Source organism: Brachyistius frenatus, unplaced genomic scaffold, assembly GCF_029030835.1.
Source record: "Brachyistius frenatus isolate BFR_SWC_R1_liver_20210118 unplaced genomic scaffold, ASM2903083v1 Contig_18, whole genome shotgun sequence".
Taxonomy (NCBI): Eukaryota; Metazoa; Chordata; class Actinopteri; family Embiotocidae; genus Brachyistius; species Brachyistius frenatus.
This window is the reverse complement of record NW_027210617.1, coordinates 2,926,968-2,948,856: the sequence shown is the minus strand read 5'-3', so window position 1 is coordinate 2,948,856 and position 21,889 is coordinate 2,926,968. Positions and strand designations below refer to the sequence as shown.

Here is a 21,889-nt window from a genome sequence, read left to right as displayed (position 1 = left end):
GGGACGTGCTTATGAGGTGTAATGTACTTGAGCTCATTTGCAGCATGTGAATTGTTGCTATTTAGCGACGACGCTCGTAAAAGCCATGGAAATTAGAAACAGTAATTGCATTCAACTGCTTTATAAAGCCCTCTAGATTAAAAATTTTAAAAGGTGTTAAACAAACACTTGAAAGAATGTCTTTCAAGACGTTAGTGCTATTTTTATAGAGTTACTGTAATCCCCATCTCTATCTTGATAAAGGTTAAAGAAAGTCCAAAAGTTAACTGTTCAATTCATTGGTAGAAAGTAATTTTAAATTTAAATACAACACTGTGGCAGATGTTCTATTTTAAGCAACTTCTATTTCACTTGTGTTTCCCCTTTATCCTACTTTATATTTTTATTCGCATTATAGCCACCTTTAGCAGAAACCTAACTTGCAGGCCTGTCAATCAAAAAGACACACCCACAAAATATCCACTTTTGAGGCCTAATATCTAATTAACAATCAAATTATTTTCAGATGGACCTCCAAAAAACTATTTAGAAGGACTACATTTAGCAAATGACTAAAGGAACTTTGTTTTTTTTTTTTTTTAATAATTTTACATTTTATGATTGAAGTTGAAAGGGAGTGTATGCATCCAGAGCATTTTTGGAGACAATCCATAGTGGCACTTGGTGGTATTGCAGTTTAAAGTACTTCCGTATTGGCCTCATTTTCCAGAGCTGGATGCTACGTCCACTTTTTACACCACTTATGGTCCAGACTAAGTGGCAACCCCAACAGACATCAACTATCAGTTGGTGAACTGTGGTTCTGAAGCCTTAAATTCTTGATTTTTACCATTTTGCTATTTTGGAAACACAAGAGACCATATTTGGACAAGCTGGGGGGGAACGAGCGGTGGATCTGACTCAATCTGATTGGGAACCCAAGGACACTACATCCTCCCCACCTATAGCGGAAACCTGACTGCACCACAGGACTGTCAATGAACCAGACACGCCCCTAAACATACCTCTTTTTTAAGCCTAATATCCAAGTAATGATGGAATTATTTTTAGATGGACCTCTGGAAAATTATTATAAATGGGCAATTTAAGTGAACAACACCATAATGACTTGTGGAAAAATGTACTGACTTTGTATTTCATGAGAAAAGTTTAATTGGAGTCCATTGAGCAGAGCCTTTTTGTAATTGCCCTTTAAGGCCCTTCCGCATTGGCCTCACTTTTCAGACCCAGAAGCAATATCCACTTTTATGGACAGTCCGTGGTCCAGACTCGTGATATATCTAGTGAAGACTTTGAATGAATCTTTATATGTGTCCACACGCTAGACCAATAAACCTGACGGAAAGTGGCCGATGCTTTAAAATATTGATGTTGCAGCAAAGAAGCTACAAATTCTTAAACATGGAGGCGTCACACATCTTCAACCTGACAACTCAGAAGATGTACACAATTACCCCAGTTTCAAGGTGGACACCCAAGATTTATTGTCACCAATTTACTATCTGATGAAATGTGAAGTATAGTCACAATCTTTGACCCTTTGGATATGAAATGTCATCACTTCATCATTTTATCCTGTTAGACATTTCTGTGAAATTGTGTCAGAATTAACATATGAATTCTTGAGTTATAGCCACAAACGTGTTTCGTGAGGTATCAGTGACCTTTCAATTCATCCTCGAGTCCAAGTGGACATTTGTGACGGATCTAATTAAATTTCCTCCAGGCATTCCCTGTGGACCACATTCAAAAATATAATATCTAATGCCTTTGGCCAAGGCTATCAGTGAGGCACAACAAAACACTAAATGTTAGAAACAATCAAACATTGAAAGTTGATAAGCCCAACTCTTAAAATATGTTTTGAATCTGAAACATGCAATCTTTCCTGAAAATGTATATTTATTTTTATGGTACTGAGATCATGTAGATTGTTAGCAAATATAGTTTATATCGTGTTATAAGCACTGAGCAACTCTTTCTTGCTAACTCCATTAACGCTCTCGACTCCATTTGGGTTTTTTTGTGTAGGACTGTCCCTCACTGGATATTATAACAAGTGCTGCTGTCAGTTATGATTGTTCAATTCTCCAGGTCACAGACGACTCTAAAGCTCATCACTCAGCCCATCTCATGAGAAGCACAAAGTGACAAAGAGGTGGCAAGTCATTGTTTCCTGACAGGAATTGGACAGGCATGAAAGACAGAACCACTGAGAGCTCACACATACTTCCACCACTTTTGTCAGCTCACTTCTGACAGATTTAATACCACAGAGCAAATAATGGATTAACATTCCTTTTCACTGACTTTCTACACTCACATATGTGCACACACGTCAGCCACTGATGCATTAGTATGCACAAGAAGCTCCTGTGCTTCATATAAATACAAATGACCTCATCTGAAAAACGGCACAGCAGCCTTAGTCTGAAGCCTGCAGCATGAGCTCAATAATGAGAGACCTTCCTCCACAGCTGATTATAGCCTGATCACACCTGTTTATGGCTTTCATTACTAAATCAAATCCAGTTGGGAAACAATAAACAGATGTAACAGTGTGCAATCATCTGAGAAGCCCAGCCTTAATTGCATGTGATGTGCACATTACACAGCTAGGTGGGCTGGTGATTAGTGATTATTGTTTAACGGAACAGGCTGCGTTCAAAAGCCTGTTTTGGCAGCCGCCCGCCTTCACAGTACTTTTTCCTCAGCTTTGAAGATCAAAGAAATGATCAATAAAACAAAAATATATTATTTGAACATTATCATTGTTGTGCGAGTTGTACGAGTGGAAATAGTGTGAAAGAAGTGCATCTGTTTATCTGCATTTATTTAAAGCTAAATTAATTGAGTTCTTTGGCCACATGGTGGCAGTGGAATATGCGGAATTTTGACTTCATGATGGCAATATTTCTGACGTACTTTTTTTTTCCCGGTCGCCAAGAGTTGAAAATATTTAACTTTTAAAACACTGTGTTCGTTTCTGTCACTTTTTACCCAGCATTCCAATCACGGTGAAGAAGGAGGGGGGGGGGGGGGAACAAATACCTCAAAACCTGATGTAAACATGTCTTTTTCTCCTCTGCACATAGCTCAGAAAAACTAAGTTGATGGCCTCCCTGTAATTTGTGTGTCTTTTCTTGAAATGAAAGGTCCAACTTTCCGGAGCAAAACTTCCCACTGTGTTCTGCTCATACGGAAGAAATCCTTGAACCGGGCTCCGTCCAACTTCAGCTCTTGACCCAAACAATGATGCTCGCGATGATGTTTCCTCACACACAAAATCGAATGAACACATTGACCGGCAGTTCTGTCCTCTCCGCCTACGAGCTTCAGTCTACCTTTCATCCAGAGCAAGTATTCTACGCGTTTTTAAAGCTAGTATTTGTTGACGACACAAACTTTCTGTGAAATTAGGTACTTTCAACACGTAAGATAAACCTTTACTTCCGTGGATATTTGGTATCATAGCAACCAAAGCGTCTTAAATGAAAATACGCTGTGCCTCCAAAGCGTTTAAAAGCGCTCCCGGCTATGCATTTTCAGAAGAGTGTCTACCATTTTCAGTTGGAGAAAAAAAAAAACGCTTTGACGGATAAGGGCCCTAATATACATTTCGGGTTGAGTTTCTAGACTTCTAATCAATCGCGTATTGACACTTCTTTTAGCTCTGTTTTTGGTCTCCATCAGATACTGAGGAAACTATCTCATTAAACTGATGGAAACTGCAGAGTTGAGTGGTAATCATCTATAGATTTGGTACGAAGAGTTACCTCCTTTCTCATTACATAGTTATTTGATCCACTGTTGATACAAGAAAATTGATTAGCGCAGCTTTAATTCATCTCATAATATTTTAATGGTTTTTTTTTCTGTCTACTTGTCTGTGCTGCTTTAAGTGAAGGAAAACAAAACACCAGAAAGTGGACATTTCCTTAAAATGGGACTTTTCTTTTAATGGACAACAAGACCTGTCTGGGCCTTCTGTAAAAGCAAATAATGCAAACTGAAACCAAAGTAATGCACAAGTGCAGGCTGACCAAACTAAAAATACATAACCATAGCATTTAGAAATTGCCAACCTACACCAACTCAGCTCAGCAGCATTTTCAGAGTAGAAAGTCAAACGTAAAAACATAAAAGCTTCTTAACAGTAAAAAGTTTTGGAAAAAAAAAAACATTCCACTTATTGGCATCATAGAAAATTCATCTTTCTTCGCTGACTGTGGAATGAGAAGTTTCTCTTGCAAAGTATTCCGAAAACAGTGTAATGCTACAGCTTTTACAAGTGGATTGACACAAAACTCCTCATGCCGTTCCCTAAAAAGACATGACTCAAACCACAGTTTCTAAATATTATCCTTCTATTGTAGCTTCACATCACATTTGGCTAATTTGTATCCTTATCTACACAACTGAGATGTTAACAATAAATCACATTAACAATCTATAAAATTAAAAAACAGAATAGATTAACCATATGTTTTCCAAATGAGTGGCAAACCGGCTTGTACGCTTCCATGCGTTACAGTTCTATGAGGCTGTCTGTGCCAGGGTAGACTGGGAGGTTAAGCTCGTATTTCTTCTGGATGTCATAGGGCAGGAAGCGTCCGGCCAAGAAATGCTTCCCTGAGAAACTCATGGCACACTTCTTTGGTGCTGTGAGTGAGATGAGAACTTCAGGGTTTATCCCATCCTGATTTGGTTCTTCTACATCCCAACCTGAGGAAGAGAACAAGAGGCATTTTTGGAGAGAAGCACAGTGATGATTTTGTGCTGATTTCAGCAGATCATGTGTTTGGAGTACAACGAACTCACACTCGTCCATGTATGCCTCTCGATTTGGAAAACTCCTCCCGGGGAGCCAAGGTTCCTAGCGAGCTGCCTGGAGGCTCATTTATCGTGCCATTATTTCTGGGCCTTTATGTCTGATATCTACAGTTTGCAAGAACACTTACCTGAGGGCACGTCCACACTGGCAATGGGAGTCTTCACTTGCTTCAGGGTGACCAGAATACCAGAGTATGGCTCCCTAATGTCGGCACAGTCTGCTTCTGGGCCCATCATGGCATCGATCACTAGGTTGTAGGCATCGTTTATGAGCTGCACCTGAGCAGAACGCAACACAGTATGAATAAACTGTAACATTTACTTCTTGTCCACGATTCACTGGGTTCCCAATCTGGAGGTTGGGACAGATTTCCCCTAAATGCACTGCAGCGCACACAACTCTTTGTCTAGCCAAACCTGTTTGAAAAGGGTCTAATAAAGCGTTATAATATAAGATTTAACCAGGACTACTCAGTGTTTTACCCTTTGATTAAGACCTACTGCCCTTCCTGAAAGAAACACATCAAGGTCAAAACCCAGTTTAAGGCTGGACCCTGTGAAACTGGAGGGCTTTTAATTTGAAAAGTCATGGCATTCAGCCAAACTTCAATGTAAGTTGCAGTGCGACACTCGCTTTATAGCTCTGGTCCTGCTGTTACGGTCCTGCCAAAAATATTGTATCTATGTCATTTACCCAATTTATGAGAACCCGTTTCATTACAGCTCAGTGTAAGAATCTCTACCGTGTTTTGCAGGCATGTTGCAGGTCGCAGTTTCTGTCCTCTGATCTGTGTGTGTGACACTTAGGGCGTAGCTCAACTTCTGCCGCACTGATACAGTGTGGAGTAGAAACAGGTGAAGGGAGCAAGGGGAGATTGTCCACTCGTTAATCGCATCGATATCGTTGTTCTCTTGGACAAATCCAAAAATAAATACATTTAAAAAAATGCTATAATGGGTCGCCAAATATACTTAGGCAGTCGTCAATATACCAAGTAAGTCTATGTATGGGAAACACTGCATATTGTTTGAACCTTCTGCAAACTACTCAGAACCGGATCGCAGGCTACTGGTAGTTCATGAGCTATGGGTTAAAAAAAACAAAAACTAGATTAAACAAACAAGATACAATCAGCGAGTTTTATAGGTGCTGATTGAGCGATTGTGTTCCCTTTAGAGAGCCTAAGTAACTAAACTTTACAATAAAACTTTACAGAATTTAATCAAAAAAAGACTGAAGCTTCTGAAAAAATTTTATGCTGCTGACCTCTGTAGGGAGATAGGAGAGGAAAGGGATGTCCATCTTCTCACACTGAACTGTGAAATCCTGGTGTAGACTGTGAGAGGAGCGTTTAGGGTGGTAGATGGTGGGCTCGTACTCCTGCATCAGATGAGACATGAGAGGAAACGGGAAAGGACATGAATGAGGAGAGAAAACCACAAAAATAAAGAAAAGGTTGCCAAATATTAGAACCAGTGGTTTAAGCGGACAATGACATGCTTGAGTGCGAGTGATGCTTCAGTGTGCATTTGGCCAGCAGCTCACGACAAGTGAAAATACTGTTGACTGGTGATCAGAAGTTGTGGTTTCTACAGTCTGCTCCCTGAATGAATACTTCCCTTGTGGAAGCTAAGAAGAGCGGAAATCCAGACCCCTGCAGTATGAAAAGTCTGTGATGCTCAGCAGGAAGCACCTGTGACCTATGACCTTCACACAGCCACAGAGATAAATCTTAAAAACCCACGACCTGCGAAATAGTGTCAGTGTGCGTTTGCCCACGTTTGATCATGTAAGTTTGTGTTTATCCGTTTTATGGCCATCTTTTTCAACAAAACATGGTCCTTGATAAGATATCCTCAAGGTCATAAAATACATAAATACCTTTCAAAAGGTCATTTCATCCACATAATTTTTTTCTGATGCAGCCCCAATACAGTAGACGTGTAAGGAATGCTCACGGCATTTAAAAAATCTCATTCAAAATATTGAACTGTAATATCTGCAGATAATTCATATAAAACACAATTGCAATGTTAAAGACGCCATTCCCATCGTGATTTCAACAGAGCAGCCAGGTTGAACGTAATCTGCTATTAGCTTCTCTCCTGGGGTTCGCCTGTGGCCCTAGCATGACCTTGACCTTCAGCAGTTCTGCCATTAAAAAATGTGTTCCACTAAGGAAGAGCTCGAAATGATTGTCGGTGTCACCGAGCGTGAACGGGAATGAGCCATGAGACAGAAACAAGCAAAGGGTGGATGAAAGGTCGTTTTCCAGTTGATGCTCACGTCTGACAGAGTAACAGTTCTTTGCCTTGAGGGAAGATGTTCTGGATGGTGTCTGGTAGTGTTCTGTTTCTGCACACAGTTCATTGAGAGCAAAGGGATGACATCTTGTGCACACATTCAAATCTCTTACTGAAACTAGACAGTTGTTGTTGATGATGGAGCACAAAGACTGTCTTTAGAGGACTTTTTGGGGGATTTCGCTAAAATAATTTACGAAAAGACAGTATGGCGGTCTCTAATCTGCTAAATTGTTGTGCTTTATAACTACATTTCAAGATTGTTTTCATATCCAGTTTATGCATCGAAAATAATGTTTTACAGACACACTTCTTTTATTCATTCTGGTTTCCGAGTTTATTTCTCTCTTTGTTCAGTTTTGCTTTTGCTGTGGATATTTTTTGACTTGATTCAAGTTAATAAGGAACATAATCACTAGTTTCTTCCCATGTTCTACATATGCTCGTATCATTTGGTATCGCTTCCTGCAGGCCACCGGCACCGCCCCTGGCATCTCCATGACGTCTGCAGGAAAAAACTCTGAGGCTTTCTGCCAGCTCTGCCCCAACTCCTTTTGCTAGTCTCACCAAGAGGGGGTGCTGGGCCCCTGGAGCCCCACAGGAAAGCTTTAATGTATGGAGCACGAGGAGCTGGAGGGAACTGACGCCCAGGCCCAGGACGTCAGCTCGGAGGCAAGTAGCAACCGTGTCATTGCTGCCAATATCGCTGGCCATCCTTGTAAAGCAGGGGTCTCCAACCTTTTTTTCCTCCGAGAGCTCCGCGAACTACTGGTTGGAGACCCCTGTTCTGAAGACTGCAGGAAGACAGAGGGAGCAGAGGCAAAAACAAAGGATTTCAAAAGGAAAGCAGCAAAGGCCAGCAGTGACCTTTCAGAAAGCCAGAAGACTTCGACACCTTCTTCCCCATCAGAAAAATAACATGAGGTCCTCAACATCATAGAAACCAAGGCACTGTTCATCTTCGTCATCAGGGAAAGCTGCTGGGCGGCAAGGCAAAAGTTTGACATTTTTACGACATCTTGGACAACATGCTACATAATAACTTTATGACATTTTGGATCACATGATATACTACCACGTTTTTATGACACTTTGGACGACATCCTAAAGTATGACAGCTCCATTATATTTTGGACCACAAACTATATTATGACATTTTATATAAAATTTCACCACAGCCGTATGACATTTTTTTTGACATTTTAGACAACATACCACACTATAAATTTTTTTTGACAATTTGGTCCACATGCTCTATTATGAAATTTTCATTACATTTTGGACGACATGCCATACAATACAATTTTTAGGACATTTTGGACAACATTCTATGCTGTGCCATTTTTATGACATTTTGGATGACATACCATACTATGACTTTTTTTTTGACAAAACGGTCCACATGCAATACTATGACTTTGTATTTACATTTTGCACCACATGCCATACTATAAAAATTTTATGTCGCTTTGGACCACATGCTATACTATGACATTTGTATGGAATTTTGGACAACATACCACACTATGATATTTTTTCGAGTTCAATAACACGAGTTATGCCATACCCCCCCCCCCCCCAACACATTTTCTACAAGTGCAGTTAGTAAGTATTGAAAAACACAAACATTAGAAGTATTGAAAAATGATATCAATACTTGCATAACCTGAAGTGTAAGGCTTCCCTTACCATTTAATCCAATCAATCTACTATTTCTTGTATTAAACACTTTTAACTTTCCCCTGCCTCCATAGTGCGTCTGCATTTGGGTTCACACGCCTAGCCCTAACAGGGTAACTGTATGCGTTTCATATGACAACATATATGGGTTTTCACATATAACACCAAGGTTTTCATATATAATCCCATGGATTTCACATGGATAAAGGTTAGGGTTTTGTCTGAGAATATGCGTGGGTGTCAAATGTAATCACATGGATTACACATGGATATCTATATGCGTTTCAAATGGTAATATACATGGGATTTGCAAATTATGCAATGGGTTTCACATGTAATCCCATAGGTTTCACATGGGAATGTCACATTAAACCATGAAATTGTTTGAAAACCATGGGTAGTTTCCCATGGGAAAATTACATGTTTCACCTGTGCAAGCACATGTGATCTAAATATTTCCCAAATTCTTAACATGTTTTCACAATTTTTGTATCGCATGTCCAAAATCCCATGTGTATGTGGTCACATGTAATAACGTGGGTTTTTGCACACATGTGAAATTCCTCTGTTTTTTCAGTAAGCGAGAAATGACTAACACCATAAGGTTTCCATGCTGTGATGGTCTATAAAGCACATGCAGCGAGCCAAACATAACATCATGTTTATTTCAATATGAACAACCCACCAGAACTAAATGACCATACTTGTTTGTTCTTTCTCACAATAAATAGGTGTGTTGTCCAGGTATACAGCATACCTGCATACATACAGACCCCCCCACCCCCCACCCCATACCCAGCAATGGAAATAATCAAACATGCTTGACAGATTAAGACACAACCTGCTATTGTAAACATGGAGTGATGCGAGAATCAAGATGGACTGTTCGCCTGCAGTCGATCATTTCTTTCTGTGCTCCGTCTAATCACATTCACAGCTCTGCGTCAGGGTCTTAAGGCTGTACATGCGTGTACATGCGTGTGTATGTGTGTGCGTGCCTCACACATATGCTTGCGTGTCGTTCTGCTGACAGGGATCACATCACACCATGGAAAACATACACTCTTACACCAAGACAGCGATTCGTAGGCCAAAGTAAGTATTTAAGCTTCTCAAGTTAGAGCAAACTCAGACAAGTGAGGTCCCAATCGGCCTGGTGTAGTGTGCAGTCACTTTAGGAATAATAATATTAAAACATTATTTATGTAGCACATTTCAATATGGGGTAAATGTTTCACAATAGGTAAAAAAAAATTACACAAGGCAGAAGGTAAAAACATTAGAATCAATAAAGCAGAAAGTAGCAGACAAATACCCAATAAATATTTGATAGAGGGAATCAATGTCTAACTGGTAAAGTTATATAGATGCTTCTTATTCATTTCTGGAATTCCAGGGTAAAAAAAATATATATATATATATATCGCTCAAAAGATGACCTGTGACCTTGTTCTTGGACTTGAGGGGGAAAAGACAGAGTCGGCAGAGAGGGGAAGAGAGAGTCCAGAGAGAGCTATCGGGTTGCTCAAATAAAGTCTGTCTAACGTGTTTTTAATCAGAACTATCAATGCGCTGTAAATCTAGTATGTCCGACACATATGGTAAAGTGTATAGATGCATTCCACTCTAAGCCAAAGATCCTAAAAACACATCCAATATATCCCTCACAATAAAGTCACAGGCCGGGCCAAGGCCATAGCACTATGCGCTCAAACGAAAAGTTACTACTTTTGATCTGTTGTATGTTTGGAGAGGATAGAGCTTCCTCTGCCAAAAGCAGTTCGTCTTGAAATGTCAGTCCGTATGCGGCTTGAGCTGCAGACATCATGATCATGACATCACATTGCGGCCACAGAGGAAAGGCACAAGACGGCTTTAACGAGAGTAACAATAGCATGATATCATGACTGTCTGAGTGCCCTTGCAGAGAGCGTAATGGGATAACTGCCCCGAGCCGTTTACAGGAGCTGAAGTGAAATTCTGTAAAACACTGAGGGCCTGTATACGAGATCCCCTGTAAGTCATGACGCAAGTTAAAGTTTGAAAGATTGGTTGGTTTTATTTGTATCGTCTAAATGCTTCACTAAGAACCAGACTGTCTTATTCCAGATCATTTGTCATGTTGTTGGATTGTAGACACTCACTTTTTACACTTATGTACTCTTAGGTTACTTACAAACATGCGCAGGTGTCGGGCACACACCAGGCCAATGGAGCCGTTCTGCTCTGCACCACAGATCACCAGCACTGTTGGCTGTTTCTTTGCTAGAGAGCTGAGAGGGTAGGCCTGGTGGAGACACCACAACAAAAGAAGAAGAGTTAGAAACGGAGTTTGAGCTGATGACTGAGGGAAGGGAAAAATGTACAACAAAGGGATAAAGGAGATGTGTGGAAGAGAAAATAGAAGGGGTTATTGATAGAGAACAATAGTGACAGCAAGATGAAGATAGATTCAGTATTATCCCTCCAACTCAGGCTTCAATGAGGGTCATCCGATCTGAACCTCAGCCTCTCCATCATATTCAGAGTGCCTGACCGCAGCATGCCAGGGATGCCAGACGAGGTTGGAAATGGCCCCGGCTCCTCTGTCTCTTCCATCTATGTGAAAAGGTCCAATCTCATTAAAATAACCCTGGCAGCAGTGGAAAAATAGCGGTGTCCTCACCATGGGATGCTTCTGTATATATATAACACACTTTCCGTGTACGTTCTGAGTGGAGCGAGCTGCTGGCATCTGCCTCGTTTACTGGCCACACGTTCCCTTATAAATCACAGTGCACCTTCTTAAAATTGACGGGTATTCGCCTGTGGAACTGTCATCCTGACTAGGTAATCTTCCATCTCCGACACCTAAACAGAAGTGCTGTGTGACGGAATGTATGCAAGTGTGTGCGTATATACGCCGCGATCATTACTTAAAGCCCTGAACGTGTCTGGCTTCATTTTCCACAGATTCCTGAAAGCATCAGATTCATTGCCACATTATGGATTGTTAGCTGATGCTTTCGGGGGCTTTAGCGCATTTTAATTGAGAGTTTCTGCATGACACAAGAATGATTGTTCCCAGCATAATTTCATGAACGAGAAGAAGAGTTGGAGATTGAGGGAAAACTGAGTTCATGCCGAAATCCTGTTCAATTAGAGCCCAATAAATGTTTGTCAGAACACAAGTTGAAAGACCAATTAACCCAGTTTTATCACTGCTAGAAATAGTCCATGACTGCAGTTCACAGAAACGTTTAGATCACAGGCCACAAATTATAGTCCAAGTATTTTGTAATTGCGGGGCTCATAAAAGAGAGGATAACGTATAAATAGAACAAAATAACACATTTTTAATTAAAGGCTAGCCATTTTTATATATAGTATGTTGGAAACTAGATTAATAATGTCACTATTTTTATGAGATATTGTGATGAAATGATTTCTGGGTACAGTGTTGCATTTATGGCTGAAATTAAAGTGGTGGACTTTTAAACAGATACACATATATTCATGAACGAATTTATAACATCCCCCTTTTTGTGACGTCTCTGTAACTTGTAATTATTTCAGGAGAATCCTGTATTCAAAAAGTAGTTACGCCATAATTTATGAGCTGTTACAACCTAATAAAATATTTTTTTTTCCATCTGTATTGTTTTATTGCACCTAAAAGTTATTTACAGTTACTACATGGCTGCACCATGATTACAAAATAATAACACTTTCATTTCAGGCTATAAAAATTGTATGTGTCATATTATTGAAATTATAACTTTATATTATGTTGGTTCCGACAGAGGGAGGAAATTATGCTCTTTTCATTTTGACCTTCCAAATGTTGAGCTTGAAATAAACTGAAATTCTTCCACTGTGCATTAAATCTATTCACTTCCTGTTTCACAATTATTCACAAGGAGAACGTTTATTTGGAGAAATAGGCCAATCCCCACATCGGATAACTGAATATAACAAGAGTCTGAGAGTATTACATACAGCGATGAATCCTCGAGGAAACAAAGCGGCCGTTATCTTCTTCATAACAGCTCAGGTGAGAAATTATCACGCAGCCTCAATGAGAAGGAGGAGAAGCTGTTATGGCCCTTGAGGGCCATCGGGCTGATAATATTATCGGAGATACAGAAGGTGGTGATTGATAGGAAACGACTAAAGACTAGAACACATGAAAACAGGACATCTTTCATTTTCATCTTAGACTGAAGGTCGATTTTTCGCAATTTTACCCCTTCTGTAAATGTAAATGTGTGTGTGGCATCATGTTCAGAGTTCTGAGCTGATCTGCCCCCTGGAGGGAATGCTATCTGTAATTACCACAACAAGCCATTACAGACTAAGCATGTCTGTTAGTGATGCCCCCTGCTGTCAAACCACTCGTGTACACAAGGTATTACAAGACAAAAATAAAAATGTAAGCAAAGAAATGGTGGACGTAAAGCTGCACAGATGAATATTTCTATGTGTAAGGCTTGGTTCCTGCCGTGGAGCAAAAACAACCTGCCTGTATTAGCTTGGCTGTCTTGTGACTCCTTTCCTTTGAACTCTCTCTGTCTGCTTTTTTTTTTTTTTTTTTTTTTTAAACATGCACAAATTCTCAAGAAGGTTTAATGACTTTTTCTGTAAATGTTAAGGAGCATCAGGAGGATCCGTGTTGGAGCCTTTTCACGCTGCCTGCAGACATTACACACTGCTGAAGGTGTGGAGCCAGAAATGGATCTGGCCGGATCAATTCAGACACAGCTCTGATCAATTATGAGGCTTTTGTCCCATCTCTCTGAGAGGGAAAAACTTGATACCCCAACACATATCTATTCAAACTACTGTTCTGATAATGAGCCTTCAAATAGTTCACCGAATAAGTGGAAGTAATTAGCAACAACTTCACTCCTTTCCTTTATCAGCTTGAAGTATCTCAGTACAAATCTGTGATCATGTCAAATGTTTCAAACAGTTCAAATTCTCTGCATCAAATTTATTTTGGGGAGAAAAAAAAAACTGGTTTTATGACTCAGTTTTACGTTAATAAATTTGTTCAGATGTTTCCCAGCGAGTGCGATATTTATGATATTTTTTAATGTATATGTGGTTTCTACAAGTGCAGACAGGGGGTTTGTTGCATCTGTTCAGCAGATTTGTCATCTGGTTGCTGTTTGATGTTGTTTCCATGAACATTGCTGGTGTCATGTGTCTTTATATAACAGTTCTTTAAATCCAAATCCTTATAAGAGAGTTTATATTTAAACTATGCTGTCAATTATCAATTATCTCTTCTGAACACTTTTAAAAGTTAAACATGGGTGCAAACTTCAGGAAGGGCCCCAATTAAAATGAAAGTTCATGAGAGTGCAGAGTGCACACACCAACACATGCACACAACTACTGCAGAAAATGTCTGTCTTGATTGTAATTACGTCTCTGCGGGAATACCTCTTTGAAATAATTGTTAATGGCACATGAGCCTTCACCTCCAATCAACCTGAAACACACACCGAACCTGAGAAAACATCATCAGGGTCCTAAAAACACAAATATACTCACATATGCAGAAAAATACTGCCTTTAATATTTATACTAGAAGACCAAACTAAAGTCCAGGGGCTCCTGTAAACTCTTTTATAGCTGTGTGGTAACAAAAACGTCTGCTGTCTGCACTCAGGTGTTGAAAAGCCTCAGACTGATGCAGAAACACACACACAGTCTGGACCTGGTGGTTGTGGCCGCTGCTGTTGGAACAATAAAAGGATTACTTACAGAAAACCTATAATCTGTCTGGCAACCTGACGTGTAGGTGTGTGTGTGTGCGTGTGTGACAAAGCACATGCTTGTTTGTGTGGTGTACTTGGAAGCCAACAGCAGTAGGCCAGCAATGAAATCAGACTGTCTGCATCTCCTTCTACTGTAATTTTCCCTAAATAGCAATGATGTCATGTAAGCGGTAACGTGCCGGCGGCGGCTGTGGGCAGCAGTGAGCTACAGCATCCAGGCCATGTTTGTCTAGTAAGGCTATGCTGTCGGGGCTGGTGGTGGAGGGCCAGGCATGCGGGTCCAGCAGCAGCTCATGATAATAGAGGGGAAGTGGATGTGGTGGGTTTAATCACACACTCTGATGGGAAAACATAAAGTATCTACTTCTGACTGATGCTGTCACTCTGCCTGTCTCAGCTTTTCTTTTTTGTCCCCAGTTTCATATCTGTCCCCTCTTGGATTTTTCTAAAGCAAGATGTCTCATTAAGCCGATGCTGGCACTTTTTCTTTCCTATAAACTACTCGTTAGTGTTTCTGCTCACCTCTCTTTCTTTTTTTCTTTTTTTTTTCATCTCTTTCCCTCTTTTTCTCCTCACCCCTCCTTCTGACAGCAAAGCAAGGTTTCATGTGTCTTGTAGCTCAGACTCTTATTCATCACAGCCTGCTGAAGAGCCCGCTGAGGAAACCAGTGTGGCTGTAGACCAAGCCAGTGGTCTGGTCAAAGGGAACCACATATGTTCCTAACAGCCCTCCACTGACACACACACACACACACACACACACACACACACACACACACACACACACACACACACACACACACACACACCCACAGACATGCACACCCACAGACATGCACTCTCGGCTTGACGCAGTCCAGATCACAGCACAATGAAATTGCAGCCACCCCAGAGAAGAAGAGCTGTGGTTCTGGACCGGTGTGGTTGGGTTAAGGAGCGCTGCCACTGAGTGAGCTCAGGTGTTCTGCCTCGAATGTTCGGTAGTAAATGTCACAGAAAGTTGGAGCATTTCCTCGACATAATAATCACACATTTTGCATGCAAGTTAATGTAAATTAGGAGTGTAAGAAGCAGCAGCTGTGACTTTTTGCCCTCGCACGATCAAATGGTAAATGACAAATGGTAAATCAGTGATGTTTAGAGATGGTTTGCGCTGCGCTACACAGTAGAGGCTACTAATTGCATTTTGTGACATAACATGACAGTGATCTGAAAATGTTTACAAAAACATTTGGTGAATTTGAAATTTAAAAAAAAACAACAAAGAAAGTTTTGATCGGATCGGTGTAGATCCTGACAAAATTTATGTAAGGACTGAAAAAAAGCTTTGTTTGACAAATGGTTAGTAAATGTTGTTTGAGTTGAACTTTGCTATTTCAATGCAGTACAAAGAGCTGAGAGTAAAAGAGCACACATACTCATCAAAAAAACATATTACACAGTACAGTATATGAAAAATATGGCTGAACTGCTTGTTATACAGCTACTAAGAGTAATGCTAAATTCACCCAAAAATTCAGACACAAAACACACACACACACACACACACACACACACACACACACACACATACGTTGTTGTGAATGTGACCGGTGTTGATTGTTTTGGTGCTTCCGGTTCAATGGTCCAAAGAAACAAGCTTTTGAAAGCATAACAGCACATTCAAGCCACAATCCATTTCACAGTAAAACTGCAGTAACAACATACTGGAATGATATTATTTGTCCCAGCTTTTATTTACTGGAGTAATTTTGGATGAACCTACCCATGACCACACAAATTTGGATGGCCAGATGGATTCATGAATGGATGTGGGTTTGCCTCATGTGGGGGTAACAAGAAAGCAAGAAAGAATTAAGATGGGAATAAAGACAGACTTACAACATAAAAGATGGAAGATAGAAGGTGTACAGACCTTAGTGATGGCGAGGGCGCACGCTTGTCCCCAAATCTCTATCAGCTGCTGCTGTCCAAACCTGTAGTCCCTCAGTAGTTCTGTCTCGATAGCTGTTGCCTCCCCTTTACTGACGGACACAGAATGAGACATGCTGTTCGTAAAGAATGTTGGTTCATCTTCATCATCAATTAAAAAAAAAAACATCTATAGCAAAACTGGCCGTTAAGCTGTCTGGGCAGAAAACTGGAAAGTGTTCCATGTCATCACTGGTCTGCTTCAAGAAATCCTCTGAGCATTATTGAAAGGTTTCACATATAATTCATAATTTAGCCTAATTATATATGGGTTTCCAGCCTCAAATACACTGAACTGTGTCTGTTCCCCACAGGTCCGGTTAATGTTTAGTTGGAATCAATCGATTTGAGTTCAGCTCTGTTCAGATGAGCTCATTTAGTGCCCACGTTAGTCAATACATTTTGTTTGTTCTCATTTCTTGGGTTATTAAATCCTGACATTTTTTTTAAATTCCAAAAACTGCTCCTGTGCATTTGCTCAGGCCAACGTGACAGAAATGATAAATTATTGAAAAGTGATTTAAAAACACACATACACAGCATTTGCAACACAGCTAATCTATTTATTTGCATAATAAATGAGTGAGAGCATGTCTATAAGCTAAGTTTTTCTCATAAAATAAAAAACCTTAACAGCCTCTGGGAAACTATGATCATGAGGCTCAAATCACAATATGTGATTGATAAGCTGTGCTGTAGCCTTTACAGTAGCCGACACAGGCCAGTTTGTGCCAGTGTGAATGTGAACGCAGCCTGACGTTGATGTATTTGTCCATATATTTGCGATCTAATGTTCACACATGTTCTCTCTGATTGCTACTTTGCTTCCTCTGGCTGCCCGCTGCATGGTGACAGTGTGACTAATGCTGCTGTATTGGAGCCTGCTGGTGCTGCTTTTAGCATGGAGGTGTGTGTGTGTGTGTGTGTGTGTGTGTGTGTGTGTGTGTGTGTGTGTGTGTGTGTGTGTGTGTGTGTGTGTGTGTGTGTGTGTGTGTGTGTGTGTGTGTGTGTGTGTGTGTGTGTGTGTAACAAATGCAGTTAGGACGACACAGCAATGGTAACATTAGCCACAGCCGTAGGGCTGCTGCCTGTTATTCAGAGTATGAAGAGCAAGGAATGAGCCAAGAGAAATCATTTAAGTCTGCCCTCTACATTTGAGGACACATCCATATTACTCTACAGACACCTGGTGGTCCTCCTCAGTACCGCAGCTCTCAAGCAGAAAATCTGGTTGATGAGTCTTTTCTTAAAATATAGCAGGATGTTGTCATTTTTCACCCAATTTCCTGTGTTTCAAAACCTGCTCAGAGAAATCTAAGAAAACTAAAGCAGAAGAGGCTGAACAAGGATTAAAGTGTAATTCAATTATATATGGGTTTCCAGCCTATTAAAACCCATTCATCAAGTTATGACTATTGAGTATGACAATTGCAAACCAATAAGAGCATGAAGATCGATGCATGAAATCCATATTACGCACATAATCAGCACTGACTCTACAAAGTCGCGCCATTCTGCTTCACATCTTTACCTCTTAAAGGAGATCAGGAGCTGTTTTTGCAAGTGGACGTACAGTATGTGTGCATGCATTTCTTTGTGTTACATCATTTGTGCTTTTTCTTGTTACATCATGTGTGTCGATATAAAAAAGAAAAAAACAATGGGAACTGCACAAAGCAACTCTGGTACACAAGACACTGACATGTACTGTACAGTAAATTCAGCCACCACATAAGATGGATTCATATTATGAGGCGTTTAAACATGCACACAGATGAACAGAGCTTTCTAATAAGGGATACGGATAAACTACACAACACATTTGTTTTAAACGAAGGGGCTGATTTCGCAGAGATCCACATTTTTTGAATATTTAGATCCTCAATCATCATTTTTATTGTAATTAAATCATTTTTTGTCTTTTATGCAATAATAATGCTGTACTATGCTGCTGTCTCACAATTGTTATGCAGTTGTATCTATTTTTCAGGGAGAACCTTGAGCACAAGCCAGATGAAGCTTCGAATTTTGTTCCGTTTATTCTGAACAAATACAGTGAAAGACTGCATCTCAAGCTCAGGGTGACTCTCTGTCCTTGTAGCCATGTTTGCGTGTGTTTATGTGTTTTTATATTTTTATGTTAGTGTGTATATGAGACTAATGTAACTGTAACAAGATGCATGCAGTTCTTTATTCTGTTATTGGTCTCTATTGTTTGTGGTGACAGTAACTGATGGTTAGTATTATTGTGTTCCTCTGAGGTTCTTATAAGACACAGCAGTGTGTGTGTGTGTGTGTGTGTGTGTGTGTGTGTGTGTGTGTGTGTGTGTGTGTGTGTGTGTGTGTGTGTGTGTGTGTGTGTGTGTGTGTGTGTGTGTGTGTGTGTGTGTGTGTGTCAGCAAGCCAGTGCATCCAAGTGGGGCTTCTGGCATTTACCTGTGCCAGTGGAGCGACAGCAGCTGTCACCCACAGCTCACCTCAGGGATGTTTCCTGAGTCACTGTGACAAGTTGATCTTTGGAAAGTTCATCTCAGTCCACAAGGTTCGCTCTGTGTTTTGCTGTTGGCGACAGCACCGGAGCTTCTCACAGGTTTTATTGAGCCGAATTGATTCTGCATGCGGACGGGCTATTTTGTGTGTTTGCCTTTAAAACAGAGAAGTCGGGGATAATCCAATCTGTGTAAAAATAGGTGGTGCTGTTGATGGGGAGAGAAACCTCAGCCCAGGACCGATGTGATCACAATGAGACCACTGCTGCTGAACAGGCAGTTACTATTGATTCTTAACATTACTGTCAGAACAAAGTGTTGTGAGCGTGTAGCTCAACAGTTGCTAATTTTAGCCAGGAGACTCCACCATGAGGGAGCAGCACACAGCTTAGACAGACTAAAAACAGATGGCTGCTTCATGTCTTTACAATTACCAGCTTTGATCATGCATATTGTAATTCTTAATACCAGAAGCTACTAAAAAAAAGTACATAAATAAATTCTATGTAATTAATGTAAATTCGATTACCAATCTTGAAATTGCTTCCATTTGCTCAAGGACAAATACAAGACAGTTCTTGATTAAAAAAAAAAAAAATGTGTGGTCGTGTGTGTGTGTGTGTGTGTGTGTGTGTGTGTGTGTGTGTGTGTGTGTGTGTGTGTGTGTGTGTGTGTGTGTGTGTGTGTGTGTGTGTGTGTGTGTTTAAGTGTAGCAACTGAAAAAATGGGGCCTTATGAATATTAGCTTGTTTTGCACCTGTGGCCACAGTCGTCCCTGGAGGGAGAGTTGATTTCCCCATGCTGCGTCTGATGTGCTCCTGCAGTGCATCACCTTCAGTGTAGCACTGCGTAACTATGATCATAACCTGCTTAATGAATCTGTTTACTTCACTCATGAGATAAGGTCAAATGAAACTTGAATGGCCTCTGTGGGGAATTTGTGGCCATGCAGAAGCAGCAAATGGCGGAAGCACTTATGCAGCCAAGACAAAAAAAAAAAAAAAAAATTTGAATAATAATGGCGAGGTTGGAGGTTGTATAAACATTACAATTTAACACGTGAATAAATTGTTATGGTGTAGATAAAAGTGTGGCAATCACAAAGGGTACCAAAATAAAAGAAATACTAATCCATCAGTTCTCAATGCCCCTGTACAATTAAAGAACATTTGTTGATCGTTAATACGTAAAGAGTTTAGAGACAACAATTTGAATGACTCGTATAGAAAACATTGCAGCGTATAGCATGAATACAAACACAAATAAATCTAGTAGAGAGAGAGAGAGCAATTCAACTAAACAGTCCTGTGACAAAGCAGCACACATGTTAAACTCATCCTGTAAGCAGCCAATGAAATACTCTATATGCGGAACTATAGACATATGTATTTGTGTGTGTGTGTGTGTGTGTGTGTATATATATGTATATATAAAATATACAAGTAATCTCTAGCTATGAAACCTACTTGTGTCATATGAGAGATGAATCCTCTGCTGAATACTGCATCAGAAGGGCTTCTATTTTTCTAACACTGGAAGACTGAAATAGCCACATTTCACCACCCCCTCCCTCTTAGTTTGCCTAATTTCCACCTTTCCAGAGTGATCTGCTGGTGGGATAAGGAGCAGGATTAAAATAACTGGAAGTGAAAGACTGGTCAACAAGCAACTATTTTTTTTACTTGAAATGCAGAGCTCTTCTAAAGCAAAGAAAATGAGGGACAGACAGATCAAGCCTGTTTTTGCTTTACAAAAATACTAAAGTGCATTTAGAGAATATATATATATATTAAAAAAAATAATATTATATATATATATTTTTTTTTTTTTTATTATTATTATTTTTTAAATGTGCAAAGAGAACCCAGATTGCTGACAGCTTCCTTAAAACACTGGCTGTTGATCAAGATTGAAAATAACTTCCAGCCTCTAACTCCATAGCTCTAAACCATTACTTTGATCCCGCCTAAAAGAACTCAACAACTATTAGATGGATTGCCATGAAATTTTGAACACTCATGTTCCCAAAACAGTGTACCCTGACAATATGATGCCTTTTCCTTTTGTAACACTACACTGATACTTTTGGTTTTGGAAAATGTTGGTAAAAATCTTAATTTAATTGAATTTGACAATGAAGGAAGCTGAGGCCCTTTTTTACACTTTCCATTAAACATGTCTTGGGTGATCCGATCACAAGTACACAGCTCTAATTAAAGGTGTGAATACATTGAGATCCGATCACTCAGACCCCATTCGAAGGTGGTCTGGGCCGTATGGCCACATTCTTTGAGCAGTGTGTATGCTAATGTACCAGGACCACATTGAAAGACTTCCTACTCAACTGACATCCTCAGTTTAGGCAGAAGTGCGCAAACACTCTCGCTCCAACAGCGTCATAACAAAGTGCAAAACACCAAGATGAATTCCTCTTTTTCTTTTAATTTCCAGCAGGAGCAGGATGATCCTTGCTGCCTCCTTCTGGTTAAAAACAGCAACACATTCAGTCTTTTCAATCAGAAATAATATTCATGTTTGTTTGTTTTTTACATACAGAGCAGAGAAGTGAGATCTGATCACAAGTGGTCACACACAGAGACACATTCTAACAGTGAGTGTGAACTTAGAGCTTGTAATCACAACAATAAAGATGCATGTTAATACCAGGTGTAAACAGGGCCTGAGTGTTCAGTGATAATAAGCAAATGTTAGCATGCAAAATGAGATAGTAAACATGATATGCTTAACATATGCATGCTATCATTGCCACTTGGGCCATGTTAGCACGAATAAAGTTTATAATTTGAAAATTCATGTTTACAATTCAAATTAAAGTGCAATGATTCA

At 40.0% G+C, this 21,889-nt stretch overlaps 2 protein-coding genes across 2 annotated transcripts in view; both read right to left on the bottom strand.

Moving 5' to 3' along the window:
* The window catches only part of cbarpb (CACN subunit beta associated regulatory protein b), a 252,131-nt gene that overhangs the window by 224,841 nt on the left and 5,401 nt on the right, over positions 1-21,889 (bottom strand). The gene's annotated exons all lie outside the window — the stretch shown is intronic.
* yjefn3 (YjeF N-terminal domain containing 3) overlaps positions 3,928-21,889 on the bottom strand; it is a 42,550-nt gene continuing 24,588 nt past the window's right edge. Inside the window, exons 3-7 of the mRNA XM_069694917.1 lie at positions 16,498-16,606; positions 10,994-11,104; positions 6,101-6,214; positions 4,962-5,112; positions 3,928-4,725 (exon numbers count right to left, since the gene is read on the bottom strand). Coding sequence (XP_069551018.1) covers positions 4,529-4,725; positions 4,962-5,112; positions 6,101-6,214; positions 10,994-11,104; positions 16,498-16,606 — 682 coding nt within the window. The 3' untranslated portion in view covers positions 3,928-4,528. The remainder of the gene's footprint in view (positions 4,726-4,961; positions 5,113-6,100; positions 6,215-10,993; positions 11,105-16,497; positions 16,607-21,889) is intronic.